The sequence below is a fragment of the Falco rusticolus genome, chromosome 10, assembly GCF_015220075.1.
Source record: "Falco rusticolus isolate bFalRus1 chromosome 10, bFalRus1.pri, whole genome shotgun sequence".
In the NCBI taxonomy this organism is placed as follows: Eukaryota; Metazoa; Chordata; class Aves; order Falconiformes; family Falconidae; genus Falco; species Falco rusticolus.
This window is the reverse complement of record NC_051196.1, coordinates 37785756-37807800: the sequence shown is the minus strand read 5'-3', so window position 1 is coordinate 37807800 and position 22045 is coordinate 37785756. Positions and strand designations below refer to the sequence as shown.

Sequence of the window (22045 nt, the reverse complement as noted above, 5' to 3'; positions counted from 1 at the left end):
ATATGGCAGCAAATCTACTGAGCAGGGAAGCTACAGGAGCAATCTAGCAGGCAAAAAGGTATCCTGTACCTGTTGTATGAGGTGAGGAACAGCTGAAGGTTATCTTGGTTAATGTCCTGCGCAATATGAAGCCTGTATGTTTGGATCAAATCTAGATTTGCCTGCAGTTCCTCCTGTACAACAGCAGAAAAATTGAAAGACAGGGAACATCATCTTTTTCACAAGTAAAGACATGATACTCATAAAAATACTGAAGCATTAAACTGCCTCCATACACGTTCATTCCCCTGTGAACAGTAACACAGATGGCACTGACTCCAGACAACAGTAGTACCTGGGCTACACAAACTGTTTATGTGACATGACTGTTACGTGCCATTCTTTGGTAATGTGACTACACTTCCACAAATGGCATTGCACATGCTGCTGCAGGAGTACAAAGTATCTTGGGATACCTCTTGAGTTAGCTCCTGAGCCTCAGTTAATGCTTACAAAGATACAAATCCCTCTGTTTTAGGAAGGTCTTCTGCTTATGTTTAATGTTAAAGCAGCAAAGCTTTATAGGTAAGCCCCAAGACTGGGACCAAAGGAAAATTTAATCCCAACACCCAGTTCTACAAAGAAACTGCTTCCAATCAGAGCTAGAGAGAGACAGAAAAGGGAATGCAAGGAAACACTACCTATAATGAAGCAGCCTGAAAGTGGGGAGAGAACAGCTTCAATGGGCCTAAGCAGGAAGAACCTACATGACTCCTTCCAGTGCTGATGTGTGATGTTGCAGGAGGGCTTTGGGTCAGGGACTGATCTGCTGCAAGTCATATATAGTGTCCATGAGGCACAGACCCTTTCAGTTGCCCAGTAAGCCTGCTGGTTGGGAGCCAGCAAATCCCAACAGAAGGCACTGCTGTATCCAAAGTTTTTAGGAGGGGCTGGTTTGCCTCTGCTGAAACTGAAGGGGAAGGCGAAGAACAGAATGCAGCAGTTCAACATCTGGACATCAATAACTCACTGTCAACTCCCAGCTGAGCTGTGCTCTACCTACAGCCCAAATGCTTCCATGCTGGCTACAAAGAACTGGCTGCCACTGGTTTCTGCAGACAGTTGCCTGGGCACCAAAAAGACAGGAATTCTAGCACTAGTGTGTGGGAAAAAGTTATAGCTCCATGTATGGTTGCACTGGCAACATTAACACCTGCTGGGTGTTACATGGTACTTACATGGCCAAAATGATGCGCCAAGACAATATCCACTATGTTGGTTGTCCAGCCTGAAAACTGAAGAGTGACCATGAATGAGAAGGAGGGAGAGTAACTGAAAAATGCAGTTTCATTACAAATTTCAAAGCACCTTCTCAGGGTAAAGAAAATAACAAAGAAACTATTCAAGCAATACAAGAAGCAAATGCCTGAAGCTTGAGATGCCATACAAGGCTCCAAAGAAGCCTATGCACACACAAGAAAGAGTTCTCCAGAAACCCGGAACCCTGGATAACTGCAAGTGGCCAGAATACCAATTTATTCAAATTAAAAGATCCATCCAACCTCAGCCAAATGAAGCCTGCAAGCATGAGTACTAAATCAGAGGAAAGCCCAGCACTCAACAGCCACTCATTTCCAAGCACTTTACCAGGCTTGCTCATTCACATACGATCACACCCACCACTGCCCCTATGATGGAGGCCATACTACACCCAGACTAAAAGTGCAGCAGGGACAGAAGTGAGATTGTACAGTTTTTGTCAGAAACCTACAAATTCCTGTACCCCATCCTTTTTCTTTTTACTCTACCCACTGTTCGTTAAGTGCTGCGGAGAGATGTGCAGGGGAAGGAGAATCTCACCTTGGATGCTGCCCAGTCAATCCAGCCCTTTGCACATGGATCAACATTAATGAGAACAAGTCCCTCCACTAGGTCTGGGTGGCTGAGCTGTGGGGAGAGAGCACAGGCATACTCAGAAGGATGATTCAGCCCACGTGCTGGTCAACAGCGTGCAGCAGCTGGAAGGCTTCTTGCAAAAGGGAAAGAGAGTGAAATGAAGACTAAGTGGGAAGCTCCTGTGCCAGGCAGCCAGTGGCCTTTTCAGAGCTTTGCTTAAAGCTTGCTCCCAGCCACACCTTACTTGATTCAGTTATTGGCACTGAGGGACTGACTACTCACACAGCACCTGCAGCCTGCACAGACCTCAGCAGTGCCTTCTGGTGACCTATGCATCTGGCGCAGCTGCAGAACCAGATCAGGATCCTGTGTATTACAGGGCTGTAAGCAGTGCTCTCCAAGCTGGCACCTCTGGGAAGGACCTGGGCAAACTCCTGTGCCTGGAACACACCTCCTTCCACTCCTCAAAGAAGAGGCAGTCTCCCAGCGGAGATGTGGCAAAATGTCAGGATTTGACAAATGGCACAGGAGTTGGTGCTCAGGCCCTGTAAGCATGGCAGCCTGAGCAGAAAGGCCTGAGCTGCAGGGGCACTTGGCTCAATGCAGCGCACCCCTGCTACGCCCCCCAGCCCACAGGCACCCCTTCCCCTGCTCCAGCCCGGCATCCCCAGCACCCTGCAGTTTACCTTAGGCTCTGTGTGTGTGGAGCATGGGTACAAAATACTTTGAGAACCACTTGCAAACACAAACCTAGCCATCTAACACAACCAGAGAACCTTGAGCTCTAGGCTTGCTCCAAGGCTGAAATTTTACATTTGATCTGCTCCATTGTACAGATCAGCACTGGTTAAGTAGAAGGAAACAACTCTGCCCTCAGCAGGAAACTGTCTGCAATCCAGGTAGCATGGCAAGGGCTTTCTGGCACTTCACTGAGCTGAGGACAAAGGCTTACTTGCATGACCTTCTCTTTAGCAAGACTGAAAACTACACAAGGTACAAAAGGCAAGAACAGAGCAAACACCAGTGCCTCACTCTGCCCCAGGCTCAACCCTGACTTGAGGAAATGGGAAGGAGAGAACTTTTTGCAGGAAGGGCAGCTGCACGGTGAAGTGGCTCTAAGGAGCAATAATGCCCTAAATCATTGGCAGCTCTCTGTGCTCAACAACTTCAAGTGAACTTTACTGAGAATGTGAGATTTCTGTTATTTTTTTTTAACACTACCTCTGAAAGATTCAGGCAAATTCCTGGGCTGCTGAACTATGTCCACCGATTTCACACGCTTATAAACACTCCACTAGAGAGAAATGAACAAGTAAGTAACAAGGTAAAACTAGCATTCTCTCGTCAAAGGGTGGCATGCAAAATCTTCCTTCCAACAAAAAAGGACATTCTTATCAGCACTGGTTTACAGCACATCACCAAATCAATTGTTTGGTGTCACAAACACTGGAAGCACCATACAGTAACACAGCCAGTCTTTGTGAAAACACGAGGCTGGATATTCCTAGCAGCGAGGATGGGCTCTGCTGACTCAAAGATATCACATTACAATCCTTCCATGTCTGGCACAGCTTCAGAGTAACCTTGGCCGCTCCAGTTCAACCATTTGGATGTGAAGTAGCTCTCACATGCCTCCCTGCAGGCCTACTGTATTTACTGACTGCTACTTTGCCCATGCCACGCAAATGGTCTGTTTGATCAGTGGAAGACCACAGCTCATATAAATCACAAGGAAATGAAGAGATACTTACTGCACACCTGCTGAGGACATAAGCACCAGCTCCCAGTCCAATCCCAATGAAGCTTTTCAGGCTGAAATACAGGCATTTCACAATCAGCAAGGCTAACTTAAGCTCACAGCCAAAGCATCCCTAGAGGCAAAGCATTTCCCCTTTCTGCATCCAGCTGTTCACTTATGGTTCATTTTCAAAATGATCCAGCAATGATGCAGCAGCCATAAATTGACTCATGTGGCAGACTGTTCACATCATAAGAACCAGACAGGGTTACTCAGGTTAGGAGATGCTCAGGCCTCTTGGGATAATTTAGTGAGCATATCAGATGTTGCAAGCAGAGATAGAAGTAGGTGCTGGAATGGCTACACCCAGCTGGCTCACCCCATCACCTTTCAGAGACTTACTTCAGGTGTGTCAGAACAGCAGGCAGCATTTCAGCCAGTTCATCCATACTGGGATACTGGTACCTGAAAAGGGAGACTGAAATCAAAGCACCTCCAAATACAGCTCAACAGATGTTACCTTCCAGTTCTATCCCATCCCTCAGAGTGAGACTAGCACAGAGCTGTGTATTTTTGGGCAGTCAAACATCTGTGGGAGGACAGACTGATGGAGCAAGGAACACCAGCTAGACTGCAGCATACTGGGCTCACACTCAAGTCAGAAAGATGGTACCAGCTCTCACCACTAGTGAAGGGCTTTACCCATGCCTCACTAATAGGAAAGTCCCCTGAATGCCCACTGGGAAGCCTCCTCATCTTCCCATTTCCTCTGCTCCTGAAAGCTGCCTCCCACTACACTCAGCCTGGCAATCCCAGTTGGCTTAAACTGGGTTCTATCTCAGTCCAGACTGCAGTTCAGACCACAAATGGAAAAAGGGTCTCTGCAGAGCTCTTACCCAGATGGGAATGGGGGGGCTCCTTCCTGCTGGCCTGGTGCATCGACATGGCACACAGCAAAATGCTGAGTGATCTCTTGCATGTCTTCAAAGTTAAAGAATGCATTAAAACAGGATTTGTCTACAACAAGAACAACAACAAAAAATGAGACACTTCCTGAAGCTTTATTGAGATCCACCCTCCAAAAACCATGGCACACACCTGCATGAGTCCAATGCCCCTGCTGAGTCTGTGAGGCAGTGGAGGCACGGTGATGCATGCTGCTGTGCCCCTGCTAACTGCAATGCAGCACCCAGTCCTAGCAAAGTAACTGCTGCGACTGGAGGACAGGCAGACAAATGACAGCTGGCATGCATGTCCAGGAAAATGGGGCCTTGCAGCACTTGGGTACTCACAGCACATACTGAGGAGCACCTGTATGAACATAACAGTACATGTTGGGTGGGAAGATGTGTGAAGAGCAACTGAGCCCGCTAGAAACATTAAACTACTACTGCAGCCTTGTAGGAGGGACTTGCTCACCTTCCCAGCAACCATGGAATAGATGACTTGTGGGAACTCTATTGCACAGTGCAACAAGTCAGCTAGAACACTATAGTGTAGTGGGTGGACCTACTTCCACCTCGCCACCTTGGCTCTACCTTTCAGAGGCTGTTGGAATGGACAGAGGAACGCCACATGCTCTCTCCTGCAGACCTTTATCGTTTTACCCTGGAATGACCTGTTTCATCTCAGCTCCAGGCCAGTCCTGCTGGTCCCCACACTCAAAAGCAAATATCATGAACCACTGCTTTTTCAGGGTCCTGGGAACACAAGGGCTTACGGTTGAGGCCAATGTCATGGTATGTGAGGATGACAGGTCTGTTCCCCTTGGGTGTGCCCCGCATGGTGACATGGACCACTCCAAAAGCTGTCTCAATGTCATGTTCCTGCAGAGAGAGAAGAAGGAGCCTCAGTGTTATGTGTGCTGCCTGTGCTACAGGGATCCCTAACTGAGGGCCCACAGCAAGGGCCTCATCCACACTTCAACATTCCTCTCGTACCCACAACTGGTGGCTCAGTACAGCTCTTGCAATCTGCAACTCTGTCAAATCTCTCCAACCACTGCCAAAAGCAGGTTGCTTTTGTACAGATGTGTGATGGGTTTGGGGCTGTGTCTTTCTGTGACCAAAATCTCATTTCAATGGCCTTTAGTGATGTTACTGCACCATAGCAAAAGCCAGGTATCACATTTCCATCTGTCTCTAGTAGTTCATGGCATCACAAATGCAGCTCCACTCCCACAGCCAAGCTCTCGCTCCCCAGCTGGTATCCATCTCCCTCCAACCCACCAGCCTGCAAGTCTCTTTTCACCGTGGCCCCAACCCACACCCCTGGGAAGTTCCTGTCCGCGGGCAAGCTGATGTGAGGGGACACAGCAACATCTGAGAGGCAGCCCCAACCCCTGAGGACCATGTACCAGAGCATTTTGGAAACAGTATTGACAACATAGGGCAGGCAGATGGCTGGGATGGCAAAGAGACTCAGGCTCTGCAAATCCAGTCACTCACTGGCTGCCTGGGAGGTTGTACCCATCCACAGGGGAGCGGGTGGCAGCTTTTGCTTTCAACAGCATTATAAATGAAAGATACAGATCCACATGTACCTGTTCTCCCAGGCTGCCTGTCTACTGCAGCCCTACCTTGGCCACTGGCCAAGAGCCCATCAGATCTTGACCATACTGCTGCATTAATGTCCACTGACCTGTCACCTCAGGGAGGGCTAAGCACTGTGCCTTAACTGAACACATTTTTCCCTGCTACCAGCTTTGGTAATGTGACAGTAAGACACCCTTAGGCTCCTCTAGCAGCTGGCACAGATACAGAAAGTTATGCAGGGTATCAGTGGAGCAGTTTCATGACCTGTTTCATGATTATTTGCCAGCAAAACTATGTGCCTTTTCCCAAGCAAAATATTGAGGGCTTTTTGCACTGTACCTTGCATAAGAGGACTATGAGGCCTCTGAATACCTCTCCAGTACTTGTCCAGTGCAGAAACAGAAGCCACAACCTCACAATGACAAACACAGAAGTGCCCACAAACTTGTCTGAGTTTAAAACAGCTGCAAATGCATTTAGACAAACACTGATCTGGAGTAACTACAGACTTTGGAAAAGCTGTGGAGATGGCAGTATGGCTGGGCACACTATGTCATCTGTAAGTACTTTCTCTTGTCTATAGAAATCAAAGGAGGGATATCTCTGACTTTCCTAAGCAGATTTTGTTTTTTAATATCAAGGAAATAACTGGTGCTTTTTATAGTGTAATAGCCTCATGGCTCAGCCTGAAGACAGGACAGTACACCCTCAAAAATATTTCTTACTAGTTTAAGCAAATTATGTGATTTTTTTTCTTAAATAGTAATCTCCAATAACCTGAAAGCGATAAGGCCAAATACAGGACAGGTGAGAGTACCTGGCTTGCAGCACATCAGAAATTCACCTTGCCCCTCCTTTCCAGGCACTCCCTAAGGCTGGCTGTGGGTCAGGCAGATTTAGTTCTTGCAGTGAAAGATTGTCATCCCCCAGACTGTACTTCTCTGGGGCTCCAAAGCCTCTCCCCTTCACCCAGAAGCATGGCCACAGCCAAATCAGCAGAGGCAGCTTGAAGCCTTCTCCAGCTTGGCTTTGAAGGATAAAAAGACACCTCTGACTGCCCTCATCCTCAGAAAGGGGTGGGGTTTTACCTGCATGCAGCTGTTGCATTGTGCACATGGAGAAGCTAGAGTACCTACAAAGCAGCAGTCACCTTCCTGCACTAGAGGCAGGCAAAAGAATATGGCAGGTGAGGTTATCTAGCCTGATTCTCACCTGGCTCCTTTTTCCTTAGGAGGGGGCTGCGGGCCAAAGCATCCTGTGCAAGCAGGAAATGACTAGTCCATATGTGCAAAGGGAGTCTGGGTCCACACAGCAGGACTGCCTGCCCTTGCAGCAAGGGTGCACAAAGAAGCCCAGGGCACTGCCTCAGTCTCCTGAGCTCTGGAAAACTACTAGGTTCAGCCCCTTGCCTGTCTTCTTGGCTCCCTGGGCTGCTGGGCAAAGTCCTGTTTTGTACTCCAGTGGGACATGTTGTGCAACCATAGCAGGGGCCCTGATTTCAGTGTTCTCCAAGTCAGCAGGTGTTAACAAGTCCTTTAAAAGAAGTGGCAGCTTTTGGATGAGGTCAAGGGTGGTGACTGGCAGTGCACGGGGCTGAAACTGGAAAGCACAGCAAACTCATGGAAGTGGAAGAGCCCAGTGAATGCTAAAGCAGCTGAAGCTTGCAACCCCCAACTGCACTTCCCTATGCATCTGAGCTAGGTGGCTGACTGCCATTAAAAGCAGGTCTCTGCCCGCTCTGGTAGTTGTCAGTTTCTTCCATAAGCAGCTTTAACTCACTGACCTGGCAGGAAACAATCCAGCTGCCTTTTATTTATTTTAATCTTACTTTCTTAGATTGCTGCTAGGTCAGTGAGGTAGGAAACTCCCACAGAGGTCTAGCAAATGCTGGTCTGGCAAATGCTTAGAGCCGGAGGGCACTGCATGGGGTGGTAAAAGAAATAGCCCTGCCCTGAGCATAAGGCCAGCTAAACTGACTCACTTCTCATGAAACTGCACCTCCAGAGGACTAGGGAGGGTTTTATAAGCAGCAGCAAAAGGTTGACTATCAAACAGAAGCAAAAAACTCAAACTGAGCCAACAGTGAGAAAATCACAGAAATCAACACAAGAGTTGATGATACTAAAAAGTCAGCAACACAGTGCCTCTTCTGGAAATACATTCAAACTTACTGCTAAGGTCACACATGCTTCCACTAGGTAGAATACCGGACAAGGTACTAGAAACAGAAACACCCATCTCTCTTCAAAGCTTTTGTTCAAGCACCTCAATGTGCTTCATATTGCAACACCCTGCACTTTTGTTTCCTGAAGTTGAACTTGGATCTTGACTCAGTAGTAGGGAAGGGAAAAGAGTTTCCTTGAGCTAAAAATCAATCCTTGCTCTCTCACTTACTTTGACTCTGCAGATTGCGTAAACTGCAGTTTGGGGAAATGAGATAGTTTGTTGAGAAAAGGTTTTTCATGTCACCACTGGGCACCGGCCCAATCTGAAGGGTACTCACCTTGCTACTCCTTCAATCACATTAGTGATTCAAATACAGGGAATACCCCCTGAAGACGGAAGCAACTTGAGAAAACCCATTTTTAACAAATCTCAGTAAGCAGCACTTGGAAAAATTGAAGATGCTAAATCTGCAAACTTCTTACTCTACCCTGTACAGTGACAAAGCCTTAGGCTTTTCTTTTTTCTCTTGCTAGTTCCCAGACAGCAGCTTGCCTCCTCTGCTTCCTCTGGTTAAAGCCTTTTACTTTTTTAAGGCTTTTTCCAAACTACAAAGCAAGTAGCGCATGTTTGAGATAAGGGTTTCTACATTGACTTTTTTAGCTACACATTGCAACATCATACTGACCTCCTTTTCAAGATCACCTACAGAAATAAGACTTGAGTTTTACCGCTAGCTTCCCTACAGGTAATTCTATGTCCATTTTCCCAGTGAACTTTATTTTCTCTGAAACTTTGCCCTGTAGCTTTAAGGCTTTTATTTTGACCTATGATTGCAAAGGACAAAAACATTTTCAGACATCACACAATTACAGCACACATCACTTCAATGTCACCTGCTTTTCTCCAAAACAGCTCTCTCCCACATATCAAAGCCAAAGGACAGCAAATGCATACAGCACGTAAGTATCATGCTTAAGACAGCAATGACAGTCTCTACACTTGTAACATACATCTGCTACCTTGAGTTGGCCAAAAACCCATTATTATTTCATGACATCATTACTGGTTTATTACTCTTCCAAAACGCAGAGCAGAATAACCCAGTTACAACAGGTACCAGAGTACTCAGTGAGAGAACGGCAGCTTCGCAGGCTTCACCCTCTGTCCTTGCCAAACATGCTTTCTTCATGTCCTTCTTGTAGATACACCTTCCCTGCCAGCCACCCAACAAGATGACACACTGCCTCCATAACCACTGCCCACCTGCAATTCTGCATATTCTCTCCTAATATTTGCCCATTGCTCATGTAGAAGTGTAGTGTTGGAAAGTATGAGACATCATCTTTATTTCTCAGGCATTGGCACGCTTTGTTTCTGGTCTCTGTTCAGGCCAGCTTTGATACATTGCAGCAGGGTAGCTTGAATGGAGATTCAAGGATTGTTACCTTGCAGGTGTCTACCTCCAGCTACGGTCTGAATGCTGATCTGGTCCACAGTGCAGGGAAGCAGTGATAGGAGAGGGCAGGTGGAAAAGATGTGGCCAGGAAACAGCCAGATTTTAACAAGTGTGCAGTCTGCAAAATTAAGGAAATGAATGCAAGAGAAGATGATGATCTGCAGTTATGTTTTGAAAAGCTTGATAAAATGTAATTTTCTCTTAGGGACTGGAAACTTTATCAGAGGTTTCTCAGAAGACATTTTATCTTCTGCCCTTATTTGTACAGTAGGTAAAAAATAAACAGCAGCTGCAGACAACCTGTTGTAAATAGGAACTCAACAGCAGAGGCAGCCTGGCTCTTGGGCAGCCTGCTCTTTCTGGCCACAGGCACCAAGCTTGTGACGCACACATGCCAAACAGTAGTGTGCTGCTGGGCATAGCAGAGACATGAGCCCTGTGCAGGCAGCCACTATGGATCAACTCAAATAAGCTGGGAATCATTGCTTCAAAAACTAGCAGCTCCCTCAGGGCACAGGTGAGAAGAACAATGATGGAGGAGGATCAGAAGGTATGGAGACCAGCTGTAGCTGGTAAGACCAAAGGTCCAGCTAGCCTCCTGGTCTGATTTTAAGAGCATGTGCTTGTGGAAAAATAAAATAAAGCAAGGATGTAGTGATACTTCCTCAAACACTAGCATCTTTTAACAGTTTCCATTAATTTTCCCAACCTCCAACAGTCAAAAGACTTCCTGAATTGGAGGTGTGGTCTTCACTTTGACCTTCTCTTCTGAGAACTGGGCAGTCACCCCCCACCACCACCAGGCTATGCCTCTGGCATCTGCCTCACCCTGTGACCATAAAAGCCAAGGCTTAACAACATGCAGGGTGGAGAACCACTTTGTTCCCCACCTTGTATCTGCTGGATTTGCACAAGATCCCCAGTCCTTGGTTTGGAAGATGGAGAACAACTGATCCCATTTCCATAAGCCACAGCAGTAACAACCTCACAAGGTTGCTGTGATTCCCCTTCATGTGCCCCCTTCTGGGCTGATACACTCTGGACTACCTGGCCAGTCCTGGCACAGCAGCTTTTGCCCGATTTTACTGCTGTTCTCCAAAACTGCCCCTTTGTGCTCTGTCCTTTCTGAGAGGAGGGTGCTGGCAGTATGTCAAACATACACGGGTGTGCTGTGGATTTACAGAGTAGCACAATAAGGTTACTTTGTTCTCTGTTCCTGATAAACAAGAATTGATTTGCTTTGTTGAAAGCCATGAGGCCCAAGCTGACATTTTCATTCATCTCTTGTAATGTTAAGGTCTTACGCCTCTGGGCTATCATTAGCCCTGAGCCTGCCCTTTTACATTCCATTGTATGACAGTTTTACTCAATGTGCATCACACTTCATGTTTACCCAAAGGCAGATGAAGTTTGTCATTGCACCTTCCATTACTTTTTCCAGATCACTAAATTTTAGCATTTAAGCAGCATAGGTCCCAAGACAGGTATCTAACATGCTTCTCTAGTGATTTCTAACAACTGGTAAAAATAATTCCTGGGTTTTGGTTGGGTTCGGTGTTTGGTTTTTGTTCCCTGTTTTTTAACCAATATTTCATCCACGAGAAGACTTCTCCTCTGACTGCATTGCCACCTGAGTCCCTTAAGACATATGTCTTGGGTCCCTTTCGGTAAGGGGTCTTGTCTTTTGGAAATCCAAGCAGGCTACATCAAATGAATGGCTGTTATTTATATGTTTACTGACTCCTTCAAAAAATTCCCCTTTACAAAAACCACAGTGACCCTTTCCCAATATTTACCCTTGTAATTCATCCACGATACTCTCTGCTAGTTTTATCCGTCAGTCTGGTACAGCTGGTTGGTGAATTCCCAGAACTCCTCTGGAATCTGTTTTAAAAATCGTGTTACAGGTGAAACACTGCAGTCCTTTGGCACCATGGCAGCTTCAACAGAGGATCATAACCTCTCATTTAACTAGTTCATCCTCAGACTCATTTAAAACCGCTGGGTTGACAGATCCAACCCTGGCAACTTGCTATAAAAGCATGTATTTTACCTTTTTTACAGCCACTGCAATAGGCACTGAGGTTTAAGGCAGGGGCTCTGCTGACACCCCACAAAGAGCATTCCAGCACAGCAACCTCTGTGAGCTGCTCTGTGGCAAGCCTGAGTGTGGAAAAAAAAATTTTCTGCTATGGCTAGATCTTCCCCAACTCCTCCTTTCAGAGTCCGAGCAGTCAGTAGCATGCTCCAAACTCTCTCACATGGTTCCACTTTTGATAGGTCTGAAACAGGACTGCCATTTTTTCCCCTTTGCAAGTCATCTCTCAAAATCCCCTTTTGCCTGCTTTATGTTCATATATTTATTTTGCAAGAGTTTATAACCTTTTGCATTTTCTTCAGCTTTTTGAAAAATGCTTTTCTGTTTTCAAGTAGCCTCCATGCCCTTCTCTTTAGTCATTCTGGCTTCCCTGCACCATTTCTCATGTCTGCTGTGATAGATGCCATGCATTTGCTCTCTGCTTAGCTTATTTTCAATAAGCTTCTCCATTTCTGTGCAGTTCTTGGTTTGAACTTTGAGTGCAAAACCAGTGAAGCTTTCTACAGTTTGGTTGGGTTTGGTGTTCCCCCCCCCCCCCCCCAAGGATGTTGATCTGGAGCACATTATGTTTCCCATCACGGAGCAGCTCTTTGAAAACATTTTTTGAAGTTTTGAACACACTCCTCTGCCCTTCTCATGTCAATAAAGGCTTCTCCTTATTGGGGGCTCCCTAACCTGTTGCTCTGTAGAAGTTTGTGGCTAAAATGGAATATTGGTGTCATGTCCCACAGCCACATCTGTCTAACACAGGGAAGCTGAAGCTTCCTACCCTTGTCCTGTCTTCTAGCCTTGTAGCTTCTCTGATCACCATCTCAGGCACTAACACAATTGCAAACAAAACAGAAGTTTCTTATTTAGGCCTCGGATTTCAGTCTAAGGGGAATCTAAGTTATTCACTGACATTAGTTAGAGCCAAATCAGATCAACACACTTCCTTTAAAATCCACCTGTATCCTCTATCTCCACCTGCATCTACCCTCTCCTTCCTGTACACTGTATCCACGTATTAGTGTTCCACTGTCAGTGTCCACCAAGAGGGACCTGAACTCCCTTCTGTGATCTCAGACAAGAATACAATAACCACTGGCAGAAACAAAACAAAACAGATTTTGAGTGCACCTTCTTGTTACAAATTGGTTGACTAGATGATAAGGTGCTATCGAAAAGAGTGCTGCTGCTCTCAGCCCTCTGCCCTGCCCCACCCCACGTCCAGCGAGCTGATAGTCTCATGGAAACCTCTAAGTGGGAGTGCAGGGCTTGGGTTCACTGTCTTCCCACTACATTGGGAAACCATAGCAACTGACCCTGCAGCCATAGGATCTCTCATTCAGATGGAAGGTAAGCACTGCAAGTGCACACACAGCGGCAAAGGCACTGACTTGCCTTAGCTATACTGTCAAGATACACCTTCAGGTAGGCCTGGGCAGAAGAACAGACAGTAGCCTAAGAAAGGGGACCAATGCTACTGACCATCTCTGAAAGCCCTGGGATTTTTGCTATATGCTTTACAGTCCCAGCTCCTGAGAATAAGTGCTCTTAGTCAAAGAGCCATACATTTTAGAAAATAAAATATGCATGAACCACAAAGGCTCAGACACCACAAGGTAGTAAGACACAACCCAAAAGCAGCTTTTAAACATTTAAGATTAGACAAAAGCAGGAACTGCTGGGAGATGTTCTTTGCCGGGGATTTGCATAAAGTCAGACTAGATTGGGACATTATCCTATGTGGCTTTAACATCTTTTAATGATTCTTAAACTGAGAAGGAAAACACACTAAAACTGCAAAAGTCTACATTTACTGTGGGACTGATCAGGGGAAGAAGTGGGCACATGCCCCGGTGGCAGAAGGTTCAAACAGGGGAACTATCTCTGACTGCCACCCTCTGCCTTTGGCTGGAAAGGGAAGCAATGACAGTGCCACTGACAGATGCCACAGAAAAATTCCCATATTTAATAAAAACACATTTCTGAGTGAAGCAATGAGGCATCCAACAGCAGCTCTAGAGGTGCTAATGCCTTGAGCTCCAGAGACTCCCAGGCAGCAGACGTAAACCTGGGTGCCGAACTACAGCAGTCCAATTATAGCCACGTTCCCTCAGCTCCAGGTCAGAGCATGACCCAGAGCCTAAATTTTAGAGATTATTAATGTCTGAAGTAAACTATTTGTTTCACAGTGGGATTGATTAATGATGGGAATTCATACCATCAGTGCTTTTCACAACTAACTTACTAAGCATCTTTTTTGGCATTACCAAGTTGAGTTTTACTCCCAATGTGAAGCCGCTTGAAGTTCAAAATTAATTCCCTGGAAAAACTGAGAATTCCTTTCATTTGGAGACCAGTAATAAAGAACACATCTGTGAAATCCCTTCAATTTATTAATATTCAAATCTGGCAGTACACACAGCATCAAGGTGTCTGTTGCTCAAATTCTGCTCAAACTTCTTGAATGTCTGCACTAGCAGAGGGCTAGAAACATCTCAAAAACCCCTTCAGCTTAAGGACACTCAGGTCCTGGTTCACTTAAGGCAAAGAAAACTGTCACTGCTGCTTTGCTACGAGGTTGAGGAGATGCAGATTACTCAGGTCAGGTTTCCCTCTTTTTCAGTGATTCTGTAACTACAGCTATTATTTAGTTTGTGTCATCTTTGCCAGTTTTGGCAAAGGTGGAAAACAACTGCAGCATGCTCCTCAAGCAACCTATCACAGCTATTAACCATGAAGAGATTGAAGCACAGATTCCATTGTCCTGCTCTTTGCAACAGCTGCCCTCAAATGTCTCAGATTACTGGAACAAAATAAACTATGACTATAAACTAAGAAAAAATACTGTAAGACTATGTAAAACATCACCATCTGGTAACTCTTACCATTACAGTACTCCTGACCTTAATGCAGTTGGTAGGTAAGTATTTACCACCTCCTCTCTGTGCAAAATTATTTTGGAAATAGTAGAGCTGAAGGAGACTGCTGTGTGGGAAGCAAGCCTAAATCAGATCTAAAGCAACATCTTGAACTAAATTATTCATTTCCATACAGAGCAGAAATGTATTAATAGAAAACACAGTATGATCTATGCAAACAGGCAATGGTTCCTAGTACTTCATGTAATTGGATTAAGTCTTAAATTACAGAAATGCTGGGTGAGAATCAAGAGCAGCAGAAGAATGAGGTATGTAATCTGGTTAAACACAAAAGCATTAGGAGAAAGGTGCTGCTGGGCTATCCCCAACCTACTGTTGTATATACAAATAAGTATTTGTGTGTTCCTATTCCAAAGGCCCATGATGCTCAAGGACAGGCCTAGTGCTGATCCGTAATCTTTTCTAATGCTCTGTATCAGCCAGAGAGAAACGGCAAGTCATCTCCAAAACACAGATTCTGCTAGAGAACAGATACTGGCTTTACAGCCCAATGACCTACAAGAAAAGTACAGCTGACAGGTTGGGTTTGTGCTCCCAAATCAGAGGTCACAAACTCTCACAGCCACGCATTATTGAGACCAATAAGCAATTAATGAAAACACCTACACGTCACAGATGGAGCAAGATGTACTCCATCCCCTGCTCTGCCCACGTGTTACAAGAAGCTGTTAAAGCCACAACCTTCTTGCACTCCAGTCGAGTACCCAATGTCATAAGCAAGGCACCCAGCACAGATTTAGGAATAAATGGTGCTTTTTACTCCTGCACTGAGGATAACCCCTGCCTTCCCCAGCTAATACAGGAAATTGGACCTGCCTAGATTTGTAATAGTTTGAAGTGAATTAAACTGCTTGCAGCTCAGCTCTCATCTGCCCAAGTCTGGCAGTGGGGTGTTTTTTTCCAGCACTGCACCACTATTTTCAGTCAGTAGAGCAGCAGGTTGCAGCCTTCCCCATGGGCTGCAAACAGAACAGGCTGATGGCTCTAGTGCTCTTCCATTCCCTGGACAGCAGGCTCAAGATGCCACAACCTGCAGACACACAGTCATTGTAAACCTGCATCTTACACAAGGAAGATCTGAATGTGCTAATACAGAGGCAAGTCTAAAAATATTTTGTGTGACTGTGGAACTCCAGATCATCTTAACCCCTAAAAGCAACCTGGAAGATAGGCCAATGTCATGTTTCCAGCCAAGAACAGTCCACCAGGTAACATGATGTGCCAAACTATGTTTCAGTATCTTGCTGAAGACCATGAACATCTTAAAATCTCTGAAAGAAGAGAAAGCAGGGTCATGTTCTGTGTCTCCTGGGAACTACAACTAAGTCTAACTGCACTGAGTTATAACTAGTATTGCAATTACTCATTAACTGCTCTGAAATACCATAAATGGGTGCTGCATAACAGATGGAAACAGGTCAGTCACTGCTGATGGAAAGGCACCATTCATTTTTCTGAGGACAGGAAGGAGGCAAACCCCTTTCTCAACCTAAAGCGCGTACATTTGCTTTGCTGTAAGAACTCACTGACAAGAACAAAAAAAAGCACAGGAACATCAAATACCACATCTGCATAATCAGCCTCTTTAGCACACTGTTGTCACAAGCATACAGAAAGCAAAAGTAATGTTTAAGTAAACCCCATGGAAGGAATGTGATCATATGTTTAAAAATAAAAATCATGTTTCAGTCCAAGTCCAGCTAGCAAAAGCTTTCCAGAACTCAACACTGCAGTTTTACAGAAAACAGTTTTTAGATGGAAAGTCAGTGATGGAAACAATCAGAGGAAGAGCTTCCCAAGAAATATGCATCATGAAAAAAAATTTCCAAAATAAATTTGCAATTTAATAATTTTTAGCTTTAGAGTATTTGTTGCTCTGATGTCAGCAGAAGTCAAAATCAGTACTTTAGTAGTGACACTAGTTGTAGTAAGATTAGAAGCTGCTACTAATTTAGCAGCCATTGAAAAAACTTGCTTTCTAGGTCAAAACATCAGTGACATAATTAATTTCACTCTAGCACTTTGAATGAGAACAAAAGAACTCACTGTACAAATCAGAAGAAAATGGTCCTCAATATCCCAGACAAAAATTTCAATGTTGGTCACAACAGCTCCCCTGTTATTCATACAGAAAAAGCAAACCTTTCCTCAAAACGCTGATGTTTCACGTTATTTCATTACAATAACCAAAAGATGCTTTAAAACGTCTTGTATTCAATGTCACTGTGTAGGAGTTACAAGCTGGCTTTAATGATTTCTCATTAAAAATAATGAGCACAGTTTAGATTCAACATTATGACATCAGCAAATGCACATGATAGCATATTTCAATAACATTTCACTAGCAGAATACCATCTCCTACTGCACAGCAAGCCAAAATAAAGCAGAGAGATAGGGCAAGGATAAGCAAACTTTTAAAAATGCGGATTAAGAAGCTTCAAACAAATGTACTTGTGGAAGAACTTCTCCAAAACTGAATCAGAAAAGCATGGGCTTATTGAAAAGTTACACTTTCAGTGAAAAAAGTGGCAAAAAAATCCTCACTGAGGTCTGCTGTTAACTCTTCAAACATTTTGCTGAGTTTTACTCTGGGCACAAGGAACACCAAGTAACTCTACATTTTCAATTAATTCCAGGAACGCATAGCAAGTTGTTGTATAGGGAAGCTTTAATTTCCTCCTTCCATGGGTTTACGCATGTCTTGTCTTTTCTGTTTCAGCTGAACTCTGCATATTCCAACTTACTTATTCCCACCTCTTTCATACCTTGTGAGCTTTCTGCAAATACTCTGCCAAATCTCAATCCTCTTCTGCATGGTGTATGCTGGAGAGCAAAACACTTCCCTCCCTGTGGGTGGGAGGAAGCAGAGGGGAAGTACTAGCTACAGATCAGCTCAACTGCTTGTTTATTCCAGACTGAAACATAATGCAGATTTATTTGGATAATTTTACAAATGTATCAGCATATTCCTTGATATTCAAAGCAAATCACCTGAAAAAAGGGGAGAGATTTAGGCTAACACAGAATACCTACTTCTCAAAGCAGCTGAAGAGGGTCTGCAGATGATAATAAAAGCACAAGCACAGCTCTATTAACCATGCTGGTCACTATGGCATCTGTCTATCAGCCACCCAGATCATTTAATCCACCATCTGTCCATGAACATTAAAAGAAGCCAAGCCTAGATTTCATTAGGGTTCATATAGCCTTCAAGTAAGACACAGGTCTCAGAATTAGGTTAATACATTTTATTTCTGAGAACAACCTAGATTCACATTGATAAAGACCCTTAAGCCACTGTGCTAGCTCTTCTTTTTATCTCCATTGCAAATGGTTATCAGATTATGTGGAGATTGTTTTAACTGATGCCCATGCAATCTGTTATTTGTCAGGGTTAATTGCGGTTGCTTGTAGATGAACAGTTTAAAAAAAGACAGGGCACCTGTATCTGAGTCAGCTGTATCAGAAAAGCTAAAAGCTTCTTCACACCACATTCACCCAGAGTAACAATTTTCAGAAGCAAGGGGATGCCCACTCCGTTGACTTTGTCCAGATCCGATTCTGACAAGTTATTCAAAAATAAAAACACAAACACACCAGGAGATTAAAAGAAATTCACAATGGCATCACCCACTTTCCCCAAAGTAAAGAAAGATATTATAAAACTTTAAATATATGTTACTTTGAAAAGTAACACATGCCAAAGCTTTACAGAAAACAGCATGCCTAACCTGTGTGCCTAGCATTACACAACTCACGGAGTCAGTAACAGTGCTAACAACATGCCTGTGAGCTGGAATTAAACTAAACACTTCTCCCAGTCATAAGCATGGATCAGCTGCAGAAAGTTTTTTTAAACTCCAAGTTTCCAGCCAGGAGGAGGTCTAGAGGCACCGCAGGATGAATGAATGCTGAGGCTGGCTATGTTACTGCTCCAGCTGTATCAAGGGCAGAGCTCTGCAGGGGGCATCAGTCAGTCCTAGCAGGAGCTGGGATGGGCTTACACCATGTCACCTCATAGCCGAGGGCACAGAATAACATAGATTGAAATAAAACAAGAGTCATTGCAGTATGTCAGTCTTGTACTGGGCAGCTCAAACCGGACCTGCACTGTCAACAGGGTTGCCACTAGTGCTGACAGAGGGCACTGCCTTCCCTTGCCCTGCTGGCTGCTGCAGCCTTGCAAGCACAGCCCAGGATGTGGTCGGCCCCATGCAAAGACATAGCTTTATGAATTTAAAAGAGCCTTTTTCTGACTATTAGAAAAATAAAAATGTCTGAAATGCAGGTCTTGCCTCACTGATGCCAGGCTCTCATACTGCAAATGCTACACTGTATAAGATAATGTAATCCATCCCACAAACTCCCTAAATGTTGTCTTAAAATCCACCGTGTCCCTTGCAGATGTTACTGCTATTGGAAGCTGATCAAGAACTTCACTGCGCTGTAACTGGAAACCATCTTCCAGTTATCAGCCTTCATGAATTTGTGGCCAGTTTGTGTCTGTACTTGCAAAATTGAGATCCTCCCCAAGATTCTTCCTCCCTCTGAAACTCTGGACAAATTAAACCCCCACCTCAGCCTAAGTGCTCTTAAGTGTCTCTTTATGCAACAGGATCTCCCTTCCTCTGAAAGCCCTACCAAATTTCTTCACTTTGAACTCCCCCTTCTCAAACACTGGTAAGTAAAGTCACACCAATTTTGCAGAGGCCTGAATGTGGCAGCCAGACCTGCTTTGCCAGACTATAAAGCAGCAGTAATTTTTCACAGGACAACAAAAGAGCTCAACTTTCAAGTTTAAGTACTCTTCCTGGTATTAGCAACTGAGGCAGAAAAACCAAGGACTCTCCCTGACAGATTTCAAATATAGACTTAATCCAGCCCTTGGGGGTAATTTCCAGGTAGGATGGGGGACCAAGACAGCTGTGTCCTGAAACCACACCTTGTAGGGAGAGATGCTGGAAGAGGGGAGGCTGGGACAACATTTACAGTCATGAGAGACACCATGTTAAGTTCTTGCTAAAAAAATAATATTCTAAATGAATTACCAAGAGGGCTCCTGGAAGGAACATCTTGTCTCCTGCCCAACTGTTGCCATGGCCACCAGCTCTCTGCTGATCTAAATCAAAGCACAGAGAAACAACAAGCAGGTCCGTTCTTCTACGGCCCAGTGCTCCCGAGAGCCCCTCTCCCTGGCTTTTGGGCTGCTCAGCAACTCTTCTCACAGCTTAGCCCTGACAAGAACAGGACATGCTAATCGCACCCAAGTCCATGGTTGCAGCACCATGTTTCTTTGAGGCTCGCACAGCTTCAGATTTGGTCTGTTTTCTCAAGAAGGGTGCAGAAAGGCTTTGCTTGTTGAGGGAAAGCACTGTGCAAAAAGGCAGCAGCAACACACAGTTCTGTTACAGGGCCTCCCTACCTTCCCACTTTGCTTCAGCTCCCAAGCCCATACTGCTCAGAGGGCACAGACAAACACAGAGCTTTGTTGGGTCATTAGAGAATTTGCAGTGAAGGCTACTATGCCTAGACACTGTATATTATATTCTTCCCGATCATAGCAGACTGGCCTCAGTAGGCAGTGCCTGTCCTACCCAACACTAACTCAAAAGCATTGCACCTATTTTTTAGCCAATACTGATCTGCCAAGGGAGCACGCTGTACCTCTAGAAGAGATGAAGATGCAGAAAGACAGAGAGACAAGACCGTAGAGGGAAGTGTTTTAAAACCATTATCTACCTTTATTAAAGCAGAAAAATCATTGCCTAACACTTGCTATTTCTGAGACTAGAGACTAAAGTTACAACGTGCTAAGATTAGTAATTTTTATATGTATAGGCTTCAAGATATAATACTAAAACTCACAATTAATCAAGCTAAAGCATTACAGTGACATGTGCCTGCTCAGATAGGTCGTACTTCCAGTGTCTGATATGAAGAGATGGAAAAAATACAATCTTCTTAGGACTGTATTTATTATATCCTGTTCTGCAAGCGCTTGCAGAAGGTTTTCTGGAATCATCTACATCAACAGACTTTTAATAAAAGCTATCACGTGATGCTGACAGTTCTACCCCCTAGCCGCACCACTGGTGTAATACAGCAGTGAGAGCCTGTCCTGTGCTAAGCAGAACACTACAGACACAGCAGCTTCCTACAGCCGAAGAGAAAGAAAAGCTGCTATCTGCACATCAACACGCTGAGCAGGAAGCCAGCAAAGTAATCCGGCATGGTAAATAAACCTGCGCTCTACAAAACCCACCACCTAATCTCAGTGCTGTGCTCTGCCTAACAAAGAATGTGTCCTCTGTCTTCGATGCCTGTTACACAACTGATCCTCTAAAAGGATTATTCCTATAGCAACCAGAGCAATAGGTCTCACTACTGTCAGGTGAATAACCTCCCAGAAAATGACCATGGCTTTGTCATGACACAGGCCCAGCAAAGCAGGAGTGCTGTGTCTTGGGCAGCTTTGTGTCTTCCATCTCCTCTTGACACAAATAGAACATGCAAGCTCCTCTCCTAGCCAGTGAACCAGATGGAATGTGACAGAGCTGCAGCTCTTCAGCATATTGCATTTTTCCAAGAAACTGCTTTTCAGACCAGTCATGCTGCAAGATGTCATGGAGCCTCATCAGAGCAGCCCAGCTCTGTACCTCAGAGCTCAGAACAACATGCTCTGCCTGAAAGGGTAAAGGGCAATTTTTTCCAACTGGACATACTCAAGTTCTTAATGATAAAAACTTAACAGGAGCTAAAATTAAGATACAGAGCTTTTTCAAATCTCTCAGCATTACTGATGGGCCACGGGGGAGAGTTCTGCCCACAGATCCTTGTCTCCTGCATGTGTCTTACCTGACAGTCGAAGTCCTGGAAGTTGCGAGCTGCATTCTGTTAACAAAACCCGGGGGGGGGGGGGGGGGGGGGGGGGGGGGGGGAGAAAAAAAAACAAGTTCAGCACAGTACCCCAGAACACACCCAACATCATCATGACAGTTCCCCTGAGACCTCTTCAGCATAGTCTACCCTGACTGCAGTCAGGACAGCAATGAAATGTGAGACCTATATAACAAAACTCCATGCAAGTTCTGCCTGTTACTGTACAGCAAGGTTGCTGGGGGCTGCCCCAAGACTATCCATTAACCTGTGGACACAGCTGAGAGTTGAGAGCATTTGAGCAGGGATATGTGCACATAGGAAGGACCCCAACCAACGTCAGGCTGTTTATGAGGTTGGGTTTTGTCTGGTCC

General features: G+C 44.9%; 1 protein-coding gene across 7 annotated transcripts in view; it reads right to left on the bottom strand.

The window, feature by feature from the left end:
• Positions 1-22045, bottom strand: part of NDRG3 (NDRG family member 3) — a 60840-nt gene that overhangs the window by 8329 nt on the left and 30466 nt on the right. For 2 of the 7 annotated variants that reach the window (XM_037401914.1, XM_037401916.1), the window contains exons 3-10: positions 21651-21686; positions 5334-5439; positions 4510-4630; positions 4016-4078; positions 3627-3687; positions 1840-1926; positions 1218-1274; positions 70-173 (exon numbers count right to left, since the gene is read on the bottom strand). In XM_037401914.1, coding sequence (XP_037257811.1) covers positions 70-173; positions 1218-1274; positions 1840-1926; positions 3627-3687; positions 4016-4078; positions 4510-4630; positions 5334-5439; positions 21651-21686 — 635 coding nt within the window. Of the gene's footprint in view, positions 1-69; positions 174-1217; positions 1275-1839; positions 1927-3626; positions 3688-4015; positions 4079-4509; positions 4631-4711; positions 4925-5333; positions 5443-7359; positions 12095-19843; positions 21598-21650; positions 21687-22045 lie in introns of those variants that run through there. The other 5 variants (XM_037401915.1, XM_037401918.1, XM_037401917.1 and 2 more) reach the window with 4 other exon arrangements.